Below are 14512 nucleotides of genomic sequence, written 5' to 3'. Positions count from 1 at the left end.
CTAATTTCTGCTTTGAGCACAAGCAGCCTTCCTAATGGTAGACTACATTCACATCCTGCAAGATTCATAGGCATATTTAAAAGTTTCTCTGTTAAACTCTCAGAAAAATTATTGTAATGTATTTAATTCCTGCTCAATTTCCACTGAACTGTTCTGTAGCCATGTCTGAATCACTGCATTTATTGTTTTCCTGATGAAACATCGCCATTTCAAGTGAATTTGATTAGACTGAAAAAAAGTGTGAAACGTAGGCTCAAAGAGCACTAGGCTTGACTTTAAATACACCAAATGTTTTACTTTGATAGAAACACACATTTACACTTAACAAAAATATAATTGCAACATGCAAAGTGTTGGTCCCATGTTTCATGAGCTGAAAAAAAAAAAATCCCAGACATTTTCCAAAAGCTTATTTCTCTCAAATTGTGTGCACACATTTTTTTTTCATCCCTGTTAATGAGCATTTCTCCTTTGCCAAGATAACCCATCCACCTGACATACCAAGAAGCTGATTAAACAGAATGAGCATTACACAGGTGCACCTTGTGCTGGGGAAAACATGGCGTATTTCTGTCTGTAATAATAAATCCCCTTTGTTGGGAAAAACTAATACTGATTGGCTGGACCTAGCTTCCCAGTGGGTGGGCCTGGCTGCCAAGTGGGTGGGCCTATGCCCTCCAAGGCCCACCCATGGCTGCACCCCTTCCCAGTCATGTGAAATACATAGAGTACTACCTAATTCATTTATTTCAATTTACCGATTTCCTTATAAGTAACTTAGTCAAATCTTTTCAATCTTTGCATGTTGCTTTTATATTTTAGTTCAGTGTACATATACTCAACAGCAACTAAACTCCACATTTCTTGCCACATGGTCATTATTCTAATCATTTTGCAGTTTTTTTAATAGGTGGATTGACCAAGCTAGAAGAAAAGTGAGAATTGGCAGGGGATTCCCTTGCGTGAGGTGGAGTGGAGAAGCCTCCATCTTAAACCCAGGACTTCCTGCTACAGCCCCTACCGTCCTCATTAGCAAGAAGCAGCTGGCTGCTGGGTGGAAGAGGGACGCTTGGGCCTGGGGAGGGAGAGGTCAATCTGGAACGTCCTAACAAAATGGATGGGTTGACAGATTCATCCGCTGGACTTAAAAAAAATGTTTTTCAATTGTTGCTGGTTTGTTCCCCAGAAAATTCAGTTGTTCAGGGGCAGGTATGGTTTAGGACACTACAAGGACTATTTTTTTAGATAAAAAAAAATAAATAAAAAAAAAGTAACCTTTATTTAACTAGGCAAGTCCGTTAAGAACAAATTCTTAATTAAAATGACGGTCTATCGGTGAACAGTGGGTTAACTGCCTTGTTCAGGGGCAGAACAACCGATTTTTACCTTGTCAGCTCAGGGATTCGATCTAACAACATTTCAATTACTGTCCCAACGCTCTAAGCACTAGGCTACCTGCCACCCCAATTAAGGTTGTGTGAGATAAAAACATTGATGTGGTCAGACAAAAAGACAGTATTTATAAAATGGGTGTACATTTTTTGCAATAAAAGGCACATCATTTAACAACAGTTCTGTGTACGATGGACCACAACTCATTTTCTTTGGATCAGTGTGCAGCTTTGGAATTCGTTTTACCAGTTGCATTATTTCCTCATATAGAGTGGTCTGGGGTACTACAGACAATCACCCCAACTCTCAGTTTGGTCACATACCAAACAACATCTAACCTAACATATCTTCCTCTGGCCCGAGTGTCCTCCAAGGATCCCAGTTTCACCTCAGCAATCTGTGGAGCCTGCCATGGCACTAAACCGAGTAGGAGGATCTACTGGATCACACACCCCTGAAACACACAGAGAGAGGTGCAGTAAGATAGAGACCCAGGGAAACAGTATTAGACATGAAAAGGTTTTCTGTCTGGAACACAAAGGCAACTACTAGACGGTATCATGCATGTGAAACAATTGCTTTGCAGATGACTGTTGTGAGTAATACAGGTCGGAAATCTGAGAGAGAGATTACAGAAAAGCTTATCAGGAAGGAAGGAACCAACTCTTATCTCCTGAGGTGGTGGGTCTTCTATCACGACTCATAAACACAGGCCCACAGACTGAAGGGGATTGTGAGGTATCTGAGAAACTACACTTACAAGATACTAAACTTAAAACACAATGTTGTCTTTGTCTGTGGAGGGAGCCTTGCCCTCTCACCGTCTGTTTCCTTTTTAACCTAATCAAGGACCTGTACTGATTGTGTGTGTGTGTTGTCTATCTGGGTTGTGAGGAAGAGCAGTTTCTGAGAGGAAGCGTGTTGGGATGGTTCAGAAGAGTTATGAAGGGGACAAAGAGAGCCTCTGTCCAGGCATGGCCTTGAGTAAGCATCACGATCATGTGTCATGACTCTGTTCGACACCAACGCTAGCGAACACAACGACCAAACACACTGCAAGAGCTCTTAGTTCACTGCCAGCCTCAAACCCGCATGTGCACAAGAATGCACACGTACACACACACACACACACCTGGCTTTGCATCATACTTCCAGAACATTCAAAAGGTAGGATGTAGAACTGTATGGCATATAAAAACCCAAATAGTATCAAATCTAACCTTGGCGCCAAGAATCAAATCTCACGTGCCATTAACAAAACATTTATTTAACCGTATCACAAGAGACTAACTCAAACCTAACCCTCACAGTTCTGGCATGTTTAGTCAAAAAACATACAAGCAGAACACACATCAACCATGTATGTAGCCATACATCAACCATATACCCATATGAAACCATACGTCCCTATAGTACCTGCAGTGAGTAGCTCTGCGTTCTTCCTGTCCTTTGTGATGTAGAGGGCTGTCATGAGGAAGAAGAGCCCACCCAGGACCCCTACGAAAGGGCACAGCAGGAAGCTGTACTCCAGACTACGGAAACTCCACGTATGCGAGTCAGGCTGGTATGTACGCAGAGCGTCTGAGATCTACAGACCGATAGGGGCAAGAAAAGAGGCAGTAGTCACAGGGGTCTGACTCAATGCCATATTCAATTTGGTCAAATCAATGATAATTTAATGAGAACATTTTTTAAATTGAAATTGACCTCAACCTTGATGGTCACTGGTTACTGACGTACATGCACGCAGGTTAGCATTTTTGGCATGAATGTTGTTCTGGAGGCAAACCTCCTGAGTGGTCACTAGCTGGCATAACCACAAAGTATACCTAACCCTAACCACACTGACTTACCCTTACCTTAAATAAGACCAAAAAGCTCATTTTTGTTTTCATGATTTCTTACAATAAAGTCAATTTTGACTTTGCAGCTGGCCCATCTAGCAAAAATCGCTCAGTTCTGCCTCAAGGACAAGACTCATCCCAATAAATGTCAATCTGCGACATACACACCATACTGTAGGCCTAAGAGTTTTGATTCAACCATGAATGACAGTCTTACAGATCCTAGCAGGTATGGGCTTCCGGCATCTCCTAGGAGATGACAGACCATGATCTGCAGAGCTTCAGCTGTAGCTCTCCTGGTTGGCACCACCACATACTGAGAAGAGAAGGAATATATATATATCAGGCTTTGTCACATTAGTAAAATCAAGAACTAGCTTGCTCAAGTCAATTCTTTAGATGCAGGGTTGGAAAGGTATACAGAAACATATGTCTAACTCACTGAAACTGCTTGGTTAATGCCATTTGCCATCTGAAGAGTCAAAAGATATCAGTGAATCAGACTCACCAGTAGGATATCAGCTAGAACGGCCCAGTTCAGTGACAATAGAGTCTCCCCAATGCCGATGAACACCTGAGCAGAATGAGACGTTCACAGGTATCCAAAACAACATCTGGTCAACGTAACATTTGTTCAAAAGCATTTTAGCAGCTCCCAGTGTGAGCAGGACCTCAATCAAATTCATTTCTGAAGTATTTTGTCCATCAGCACTTGTCACAAAGTGATTTTTACAGTAACCTGGCAACCCCAAAGAGCAAGCAGGAAAAGCTAGAGCTGATGTCATACATAAGTGGCAGGGATGCTTGTAGACGCCAGTACAATGGCGGCGAAGAAGCAGGGGGCGGAGCTGAGCATGCCCACAGCACAGATGAGGGGGTCTGCGTTGGGCACCCTGTCCCTCAGTTTCCTGGAGATGGTGCTGCCCAACGAAACACCCAAAATACCCGTCACCACCGTCACGACCCCAAAGATGTAACTGGACAGAAATATATATATTTTTTAAACAGTTGAAACATCTAACTGAAGTGTTATTGTTTTAAGGAATTCAAGCAAAGAGAATAAAAAGGTCAGAGTTCAGGCAAAAAAAGGCTTTCATTAATTTGTTCATTAATCTATCCACTCATTAATTTATTTGTTCATACCTGTCGGAGGTGTCGCAGGGTTCAGTGTTGCAGGGTGGCTGGATGCCCTGAGCGACCTGAGCTCGGCTCAGGAAGATGGGTGTCCAGAAGGCCAGAGCTCCAGTCAGAAAAGCCATGGCAGTAACTCCCAGTGATGACCACACAAAACTCTTACTGCATGGAGAAACGAACAGAGATATTAAACAAACAGCATTCACTAAGTTGGTGATTTATATTTGAGAATGTTTCACAGCTTAGTCATTCGATTTTTTAAATTTTTAAATAATTTTATATATTTGACATGTTATAAAAATTCCATAAAATCCTGAAAGTTTCCAAAATTCCGGCAGTTTACTGGTCAACTTTGAAAGTTACCGGTAATATACCCTTCCCTTGTAACCCTACGGCATTGGGTTAGGGGTCTCCCACCCACTTTTCTGTTTTTGTTTAAAGGAACTCAGTCTTAACTTAGTTAGACAAAGGTGCAATTTCAAAATGTGGTTGTTGCATCAGCAGTTTCTCTCTTGTTGTGTCAGTCACTGACAGTCACTCAATTAGCCATGTCAGCTAAAATGTTTTAGATTGGTAGTTAGTCTAGCCAGCTATCTAAACCTGGTAGTAATCCTGGCTGAACTACCGACCGTGCAGGCAGGCTCCGGTCCTCCTGGGGGCCCCCATTGATTTTGTTAGTCCCTCTCATCATATTAACATGGCATAAATCATGACAAAATGTGTATAATTGCAGGAAATAAATCTTAAAACTACAAAATGTGAAAATACACTACATGACCAAAAGTATGTGGACACCTGCTTGTCAAACATCTCATTCCAAAATCATGGGCATTAATATGGAGTTGGTTCCCCCTTTGCTGCTATAACAGCCTCCACTCTTCTGGGAAGGCTTTCTGCAGAGACTTGATTCCATACAGCCACAAAAGCAGCACTAATGTTAGGCGTTTAGGCCCGACTTGCAGTCGGCATTCCAATTCATCCCAAATGTGTTAGATGGGGTTGAGGTCAGGGCTCTGTGCAGGCCAGTCAAGTTCTTCCACACCAATCTCAACAAACCATTTCTGTATGGACCTCGTTTTATGCACAGGTGAACTGTCATGCTGAAACAGGAAAGGGCCTTGCCCAAACTGTTGCCACAAAGTTGGAAGCACAGAATTGTTTAGAATGTCATTGTATGCTGCAGCATTAAGATTTCCCTTCACTGGAACTAAGGGGCTTAACCCGAACGATTAAAAACAGCCCCAGACCATTATTCCTCCTCTACCGAACTTTACAGTTGTCACTATGCAGTCTGGCAAATAGCATTCTCTTGGCATCCGCCAAACATAGATTCATCCTTCAGACTGCCAGATGGTGAAGCATGATTCAACACTTCAGAGAACGCGTTTCCACTGCTCCAGAGTCCAATCGTTGCGAGCTTTCCATCACTCCAGCCGTAGCTTGGCATTGCGCATGGTGATCTTAGGCTTGTGTGTGTCTGCTCGGCCACGGAAACCCACAATTGGCCCATTGTCGTCAGGGTTAGGGTTTGGCCGGGGTAGGCTGTCATTGTAAATAAGAATATGATAACTGCATTCTTGTGCACATGTGGGTTTGAGGCTGGCAGTGGACTAAGAGCTCTTGCAGTGTGTTTGGTCGTTGTGTTCGCTAGCGTTGGTGTCGAACAGAGTCATGACACATGATCGTGAATATGATAACTGATTTGCCTAGTTAAATAAAGGTTCAATAAAAAATACAAACCATTTAAATGAAGCTCCCAACAAACAGTTCTTCGTTGATGTTGCATCCAGAGGCCGTTTGAAACTCGGTAGTGAGTGTTACAACCGAGGACGGACTATTTTTACACGCTACGCGCTTCAGTGGTCCCGTTCTGTGAGCTTGTTTGGCCTACCACTTCACGGCTAAGCCGTTGTTTCTCCTAGACATTTCCATTTCACAATAACAACACTTACAGTTGACCAGGGCAGCTCTAGCAGGGCAGAAATTTTCCGAACTGGCTTGTTGGAAAGGTGGCATCCTATGACGGTCACTGAGTTCCTCGGTAAGGCCATTCTGCTGCCAATATTTGTCTATGAAGATTGCATGACTGTGTGTTCGATTTTATACACCTGTCAGCAACGGGTGTGGCTGAAATAGCTGAATCCACTAATTTGAAGGGGTGTCCACATACTTTTGTATATATAGTGTAGCTGTAAAATTGCGCTCTTCTCTCTCCACCGCCAAGAGAGGGGTCACTAAATGTTTTGCCCACGAGGTGGGTAGGCCTCGAAAATCTACTGCCGGCCCTGAGTCGGAGACACAAAATTCAATCAAGGAGACAAGATGCATTATGTGTTCTCATTTTGTCCCACTTCTTCAGAAGATACTTGACGTCCTCCAGGTAAGAGGTGTGCTCTATGGTACTTCCTCCATGGCCGTCAGAGGCCCCTCGTGGGGGGTTTGGGCACAACACAGCCAGCAGGAGCAGACCCAGGGAACCCAGGATGGGATTGAGCTGAGACAGACAGATGGACAGACCAACAGACAGACAGTGAGAACGGCAGACAAATATGAGTCATCAAACCAGGAGAGAATGTCTACTGCTCTTGCGCTCTGTCGCCAGGCAACAGGACTCAAGGAGGGATGACATGATTTCATCTGCTTCTTCAGATAGAACAACTACTGTCCGATCTCAAATGACATTATTTCATGACAGACCCTGCTTGTGAACAGGAAGCTGCAAGAACACATCAGGGGTCTAAACATTATGTCGATTCTGTGGCAAAAAGTTTTGTCTGTTACAAAACCGTTTTGCAACAGAAACCGTTCACTCCAAATGGAAAACACAAACAAAAGTTCATATTGGACAAATTAAGGTATTTGTTGGTCCTGCCCCGTTTCATTCCGTTTGGTTCTTACACGGTAAATGGTTTTTCGGAATGAATACACACCTGATGAAATATTGAGAAGATAATGTGCCACGGTGTGTGGATTAGAGGTGTGTTATAAAGATGTGCGTGTCACAACATGAGAACTGGAGGTGTGCTGCTTTATTTCAATACAATAGGTTGTGTTTCTGGGACTTACCCGTAAGGCCCAACGCCAGTCTCCAGTGGCATTGGCAACAGAGGATCCTATTATGTATCCCAGACCACTGAAAAACACAAACAGGAGGACATTGACATTGGAATGTGAACTAGCCTAATGCCCAAAAGGAATGCTAGAGCCCAACTTTCTTTCTCCAGTGTGATTCCCCTTGCCTGTGACTTGATTACGAGATTTCTGCTATTTTACAAAACCACTAGACCAAGATACGAGTCTGAAAGCTCCCCTATTCCACGTGGATCTGGTCAAATGTTGTAGTGCACTAAATAGGGAATAGGTTGCTATAGTAGTGCACTATATAGGGAATAGGTTGCTCTAGTAGTGCACTAAATAGGGAATAGGGTGCTATAGTAGTGCACTTTATAGGGAATAGGGTGCTATAGTAGTGCACTAAATAGGGAATAGGGTGCTATAGTAGTGCACTTTTAGGGAATAGGGTGCCATTTCAGCCACACACCATTAGTAGTGTGTTGAGGGCACCATGAGGATTACTAAACTACGGTGTGGAATCTGACCTTCCAACAGGGATGAAGATGTAGAAGGCAGAGATCATGACGGTCCTCTTGGCTCCAGAGAACAGGTCTCCTATGATGGTAGGGGCGATGGTGGAGTAGCTGGCCTCTCCTGTCCCCACCAGGGCTCTCAACAGCACCAGCAGCCAGAAATACTGACAATGCAACAATACTGAAACTTTACCAGTCCATTCCAGGGGAGAATGACTGCCCCCTCTCAGTGAAGCCATGAAGTTAAAAGACCAACCACTCCACAAATTTCTTGTCAACAAACTATAGTTTTGGCATGTCGGTTAGGACATCTACTTTGTGCATGAATGACACAAGTAATTTTTCCAACAGTTGTTCACAGACAGATTATTTCACTTATAATTCACTGTATCACAATTCCACTGGGTCAGAAGTTTACATGCACTAAGTTGACTGTGCCTTTAAACAGCTTGGAAAATTCCAGAAAATGATGTCATGGCTTTAGAAGCTTCTGATAGGCTAATTCACATCATTTGAGTCAATTGGAGGTGTAACTGTGGATGTATTTCAAGGCCTACCTTCAAACTTAAACCTACTATTATTCTGACATTTCACATTCTTAAAATAAAGTGGTGATCCTAACTGACATAATACAGGGATTTTTTTACTAGGATTAAATGTCAGGAATGGTTAAAAACTGAATTTAAATGTTTTTGGCTAAGGTGTATGTAAAGGTGTGTTGAGTCTGACTGATCTACAAATCATCTTGCATCATAAATAACTACTAAATATTATTTGAATATCATTCAGTCACAATTTACCCATGATACACCACGATTTTGATGCTCTCGAACACAGCCAATGGTTTACTTACCGATTCTGTGACAAAAGAGCTGCTCAGGGTCATCACCACCCACACACTCAGCCCGCCAATCATGATGAACTTCCTGTTGTAGCGGTCGCCAAGGTACCCAAAGATTGGAGCCAAAATAATGAAACTGCAGATGAAAACTGTAAACGCATTAACAATTTAAGTGTGTTTACAGATTTCAATATCATGAGACAGGTTTCTACTTCTCACAGGAATAATCCTAAGTATTGGTGGAGGTAGAAGCCTTATTGTTTGTTGCCCATTATTTTACTCGAATTAGGGTTAAGGGGGAAATAATACACAGTATTAGTCAAAAGTTATGACACACCTACACATTCAAGGGTTTTTCTTTTTTTTAAACTATTTTCTACATTGTAGAATAACAGTGAAGACATCAAAACTATGAAATAACACATATGGAACCATGTAGTAACCAAAAAAGTGGTAAACAAGTCAAAACATGTTTTATATTTGAGATTCTTCAAAGTAGCCACCCTTTGTGCACTCTTGGCATTCTGTCAACCAGCTTCATGAGGTTAATCACCTGGAATGCATTTCAATTAACAGGCGTGCCTTGTTAATTTGTGGAATTTATTTCCTTCTTAATGTGTTTGAGCCAATCAGCTGTGTTGTGACAAGGTAGGGGTGGTATACAGAAGATAGCTCTATTTGGTAAAATACCAAGTCCATATTATGGCAAGAACAGCTCAAATAGGCAAAGAGAAACAACAGTCCATCATTACTTTAAGACATGAAAGTCAATCAATAAGGACCGTTTCAAGAACTTTGAAAGTGCAGTCGCAAAAAACATCAAGCGCTATGACGAAACTGTCTCTCATGAGGACCGCCACAGGAAAGGAAGACCCAGAGTTACCTTTGCTGCAGAGGATAAGTTCCTTAGAGTTACCAGCCTCAGAAATTGCAGCCCAAATAAATGCTTCCAGAGTTCAAGTAACAGACACATCTCAACATGGGGATTCCCGAGTGGAGCAGCGGTCTAAGGCACCACATCTCACTCCTAGAGACATCACTACAAACCCTGGTTCGATTCCAGGCTGTATCACAACCGTCCGTGATTGGGAGTACCATAGGGTGGTGCACAATTGGCACAGCGTCCGCCGGGTTTGGCCCGGGGTAGGCCGTCATTGTAAATAAGAATATGTTCTTAAAACTGACATGACTAATTAAAATTAAGGTTACATAACAATAACAGCATCATCTGTTCAGAGGAAACTGTGTGAATCAGGCCTTCATGGTCAAACTGCTGCAAAGAAACCACTACTAAAGGACACCAATAATAAGAGGAGACTTGCTTGGGCCAAGAAACACAAACGATGGACATTAGACCGGTAGAAATCTGTCCTTTTGGTCTGATGAGTCCAAATTTGAGATTTTTGGTTCCAACTGCCGTGTCTCTGTGAAATGCAGAGTAGGTGAACGGATGATCTCCACATGTGTGGTTTCCACCGCGAAGCATGGAGGAGGAGGTGTGATGGTGCTTTGCTGGTGACACTGTCTGTGATTTATTTAGAATTCAAGGCACACTTAACAAGCATGGCTACCACAACATTCAGCAGTGATATACCACCCATTCTGGTTTGCGCTGTGGGACTATCATTGGTTTTTCAACAGGACAATGATCCAACACCCCTCCAGGCTGTGTAAGGGCTATTTGACCAAGAAGGAGAGTGATGGAATGCTGCATCAGATGACCTGGCCTCAACGATAGCCCGACCTCAACCCAATTGAGATGGTTTGGGATGAATTGGACCGCAGAGTGAAGGAAAAGCAGCCAACTAGTGCTCAGCATATGTGGGAACTTCTTCAAGACTGTTGGAAATGTATTCTAGGTGAAGCTGGTTGAAAGAATGCCAAAGAGTGTGCAAAGCTGTCATCAAGGCAAAGGGTGGCTACTTTAAAGAATCTCAAACATTAAATATAGTTTGATTTAACACTTTTTTGGTTACTACATGATTCAATGTGTTAATTCATAGTTTTTTTATGTCTTCACCATTATTTTTACAATGTACAAAATAGTAAAAAATAAAAACCTTTGAATGAGTAGATGTGTCCAAACTTTTGTCTGGTACTGTATGTACAGAAAAAAAATATATATATATGGGGATTTGAAATAATCCCAACTACTACATTGATAGAAACCACAATCTGCAATATTACAGTTTATCTACCCCCTAAAAAAATGCTTAAATTAAAATAATGTTTCACAGTATACAACATCATGAAACTGGAAGATTCATTTTGTCGGAGTGAGGAACTGAGGGGGTAGTAAAGCACGCTACCATCTCCTCATGAAGGCATTCAAAACAAAATGCCTGCCATCATGACACTGCAGTTTTTTTTTTTACCAATAACTGCAGCCACAATGCAAGGGAAATGTTTATGTTGATAATGCAATACACCACAGTCAGGAAAGCATCGTTAAAACTTTTGACAAATACTGCTGCACTATGCTTCTGACTGAAAAGCCTAGGGGTGAAAACAAAAGAGTCTCTGAGATAGTCTAATGTTGTTGCCTAAATCAGCTTGTATTGGTTAAGTCTACCTCGGTGGTGCATCTCCACAATGCCTTCATTAAATGGCCCAGTCAGTGTTAGAGTAAGAGGTGCTCTGTTTTCCGACACTCGTGCTGGTCCACAGGAGCAGATGGTCATTAGGATTCAGTCGGAGTAGATAAAGTATGAATGTCGCCAGAATACTTGATCTCCGTGAAGAACGCTGGACAATATGTTACATGTGAAAACACAATCAGGACCAACAGACCCAGAACTAAATGGACATGATTAGGAGATGTGGTAAAACACACACATGAACAGTCCCTTCAGAACGTATTCACACCCCTTGACTCATTCCACATTTTGTTGTGTTACAGCCTGAATTCCAAATGGATTAAATAGATTTAGTTTCTATCACCCATCTACACATAATACACCATAAAGTGAAAACATGTTTTTAGACATTATTGCTAATTTATTGAAAATTAAGTACAGAAATATCTCATTTACATAAGTATTCACACCCCTGAGTTAATACTTTGTAGAAGCACCTTTACAGCTGTGAGTCTTTTTGGGTAAGCCTGTAAGAGATTTCCAACACCTGAGCTGTGTTCAAATACCTATCCTAACATACTGTATACTACATACTATTGGTTAATTTTAGTATAGCACTTCACCGGTCTACCGGAAGTTGATGCCGTTGCTATGCAACTTCTCGCTAGCGTGTTAGCGTAACAAACTACTAGCTAGACATCTTATGACTTCAATAACAATGTCCATTGAGAAAGCACAACGACTATACCACTTCGCTATGCTAAGAAAGACACGGATAATCAAGTGAATAAACGTTTGGTAGTTAGCGTATAGTTAGCTAGCTACCTATATGCTATATGCTAACATAAGGGTACATACAAGCAACAGCTGTAATGATATACTATGCTAGCCTAGCTAACAAATTGTCAGCCAACGTAACATATTTGGAAAGTCATTACTTTTTATATTACATTGCGCAACATTTTCTTAACATTTGTCATAATTAGTTAAAGCAATGAATTTGTTTCCAATCTCGTCGGACTTCGAACGCATATTTTCCGCCATTTTCTTCAAATCTGAAAAAGGTGTGAAGCAACGCCTCTCTTTTGGAGAAGTGCATTATGGGCCCTAAAAGCACAGAAATAGTGTCCACTGCTTGTATACTTCAAATGTTGGCATTTAATCCTAGTAAAAATTCCCTGTCTTGGGTCAGTTAGGATCACCACTTTATTTTAAGAATGTGAAATGTCAGAATAATAGTAGAGAGAATTATTTATTTCAGCTTTTACTTCTTTCATCACATTCCCAGTGGGTCAGAAGTTTACATACACTCAATTAGTGTTTGGTAACATTGCCTTTAAATTAGATGATGCCATCTATTTTGTGAAGTGCACCAGTTCCTCCTGCAGCAAAGCACCCCCACAACATGATGCTGCCACCCCCCGTGCTCCACGGTTGGGATGATGTTCTTCGGCTTGCAAGCCTCCCCCTTTTTCCTCCAAACATAACGGTGGTCATTATGGCCAAACAGATATATTTTTGTTTCATTAGACCAGAGGACATTTCTCCAAAAAGTACCATCTTTGTCCCCATGTGCAGACGCAAACCGTAGTCTGGCTTTTGTATGGAGGTTTTGGAGCAGTGGCTTCTTCCTTGCTGAGCGGCCTTTCAGGTTATGTCGATATAGGACTCGTTTTACTGTGGCTATAGATGCTTTTGTACCTGTTTTCTCCATCATCTTCATAAGGTCCTTTGCTGTTGTTCTGAGATTGATTAGCATTTTTCACACCAAAGTACATTCATCTCTAGGAGAAAGAACGCATCTCCTTCCTGAGCGGTATGCCAGCTGTGTGGTCCCATGGTGTTTATACTTGCGTACCATTGTTTGTATACAGTTGTGGACAAAAGTTTTGACGATGACTCAAATATTAATTTTCACAAAGTCTGCTGCCTCAGTTTGTATGATGGCAATTTGCATATACTCCAGAATGTTATGAAGAGTGATCAGATGAATTGCAATTAATTGCAAAGTCCCTCTTTGCCATGCAAATGAACTGAATCCCCCCCCCCAAAAAAAAAAAAATCCACTGCATTTCAGCCCTAACACAAAAGGACCAGCTGATATTCTGCAAAAGGTACAGGGATTGGACTGGTGAAGACTGAGGTAAAGTCATTTTCTCTGATGAATCCCCTTTCCAATTGTTTGGGGCATTCGGAAAAAAGCTTGTCCGGAGAAGACAAGGTGAGCACTACCATCAGTCCTGTGTCATGCCAACAGTAAAGCATCCTGAGACCATTCATGTGTGGGGTTGCTTCTCAGCCAAGGGAGTGTGCTCGCTCACAATTTTGCCTAAGAACACAGCCATGCATAAAGAATGGTACCAACACATCCTCCGAGAGCAACTTCTCCCAACCATCCAGGAACAGTTTGGTGACGAACAATGCCTTTTCCAGCAAGATGGAGCACCTTGCCATTAGGCAAAAGTGATAACTAAGTGACTCGGGGAACAAAACATCGATATTTTGAGTCCATGGCCGGGAAACTCCCCAGACCTTAATCCCATTGAAAACTTGTGGTCAATCCTCAAGAGGCAGGTGGACAAAAAAAACACACAAATTCTGACAAACTCCAAGCATTGATTATGCAAGAATGGGCTGCCATCAGGATGTGGCCCAGAAGTGAATTGACAGCATGCCAGGGCGGATTGCAGAGGTTTTGAAAAAGAAGGGTCAACACTGCAAATATTGACTCTTTGCATCAACTTCATGTAAGTGTCAATAGAAGTCTGTGACACTTATGAAATGCTTGTAATTATACTTCAATATTCCATAGTAACATCTGACAAAAATATCTAAAGACACTGAGGCAGCAGACTTTGTGAAAATGAATATTTGTGTCATTCTCAAAACTTTTGGCCACGACTGCAGATGAACGTGGTACCTTCAGTGATGAACCAGACTTGTGGAGGTCTGATTGGCTGATATCTTTTGATTTTCCAATGATGTCAAGCAAAGGCACTGAGTTTGAAGGTAGGCCTTGAAATACATCCACAGGTACACTTCCAATTGACTCAAATTATGTAAATTAGCCAATCAGAATCTTCTAAAGCCATGACATAATTTTCTGGAATTTTCCAAGCTGTGTAAAGGCATAGTCAA

At 41.9% G+C, this 14512-nt stretch overlaps 1 protein-coding gene across 12 annotated transcripts in view; it reads right to left on the bottom strand.

Annotated features, from left to right (window-relative positions):
* Nucleotides 1–1628: 1628 nt before the first annotated feature.
* spns3 (spinster homolog 3 (Drosophila)) overlaps nucleotides 1629–14512 on the bottom strand; it is a 37276-nt gene continuing 24392 nt past the window's right edge. For 8 of the 12 annotated variants that reach the window (XM_036989616.1, XM_036989622.1, XM_036989617.1 and 5 more), the window contains 10 exons: nucleotides 8811–8947; nucleotides 7970–8121; nucleotides 7437–7503; nucleotides 6722–6864; nucleotides 4380–4532; nucleotides 4024–4213; nucleotides 3745–3810; nucleotides 3454–3552; nucleotides 2809–2980; nucleotides 1629–1846 (listed from right to left, as the gene is read on the bottom strand). In XM_036989616.1, coding sequence (XP_036845511.1) covers nucleotides 1782–1846; nucleotides 2809–2980; nucleotides 3454–3552; nucleotides 3745–3810; nucleotides 4024–4213; nucleotides 4380–4532; nucleotides 6722–6864; nucleotides 7437–7503; nucleotides 7970–8121; nucleotides 8811–8947 — 1244 coding nt within the window. In that variant the 3' untranslated portion in view covers nucleotides 1629–1781. Of the gene's footprint in view, nucleotides 1847–2808; nucleotides 2981–3453; nucleotides 3553–3744; nucleotides 3811–4023; nucleotides 4214–4379; nucleotides 4533–6721; nucleotides 6865–7436; nucleotides 7504–7969; nucleotides 8122–8810; nucleotides 8948–11370; nucleotides 11544–14512 lie in introns of all 12 variants that reach the window. The other 4 variants (XM_036989621.1, XM_021617412.2, XM_036989623.1 and 1 more) reach the window with 2 other exon arrangements.

This window comes from Oncorhynchus mykiss, chromosome 10 (assembly GCF_013265735.2).
Source record: "Oncorhynchus mykiss isolate Arlee chromosome 10, USDA_OmykA_1.1, whole genome shotgun sequence".
Lineage (NCBI taxonomy): Eukaryota > Metazoa > Chordata > Actinopteri > Salmoniformes > Salmonidae > Oncorhynchus > Oncorhynchus mykiss.
The sequence above is the reverse complement of the archived record's forward strand: the minus strand, read 5'-3'. Positions and strand labels throughout refer to the sequence as shown.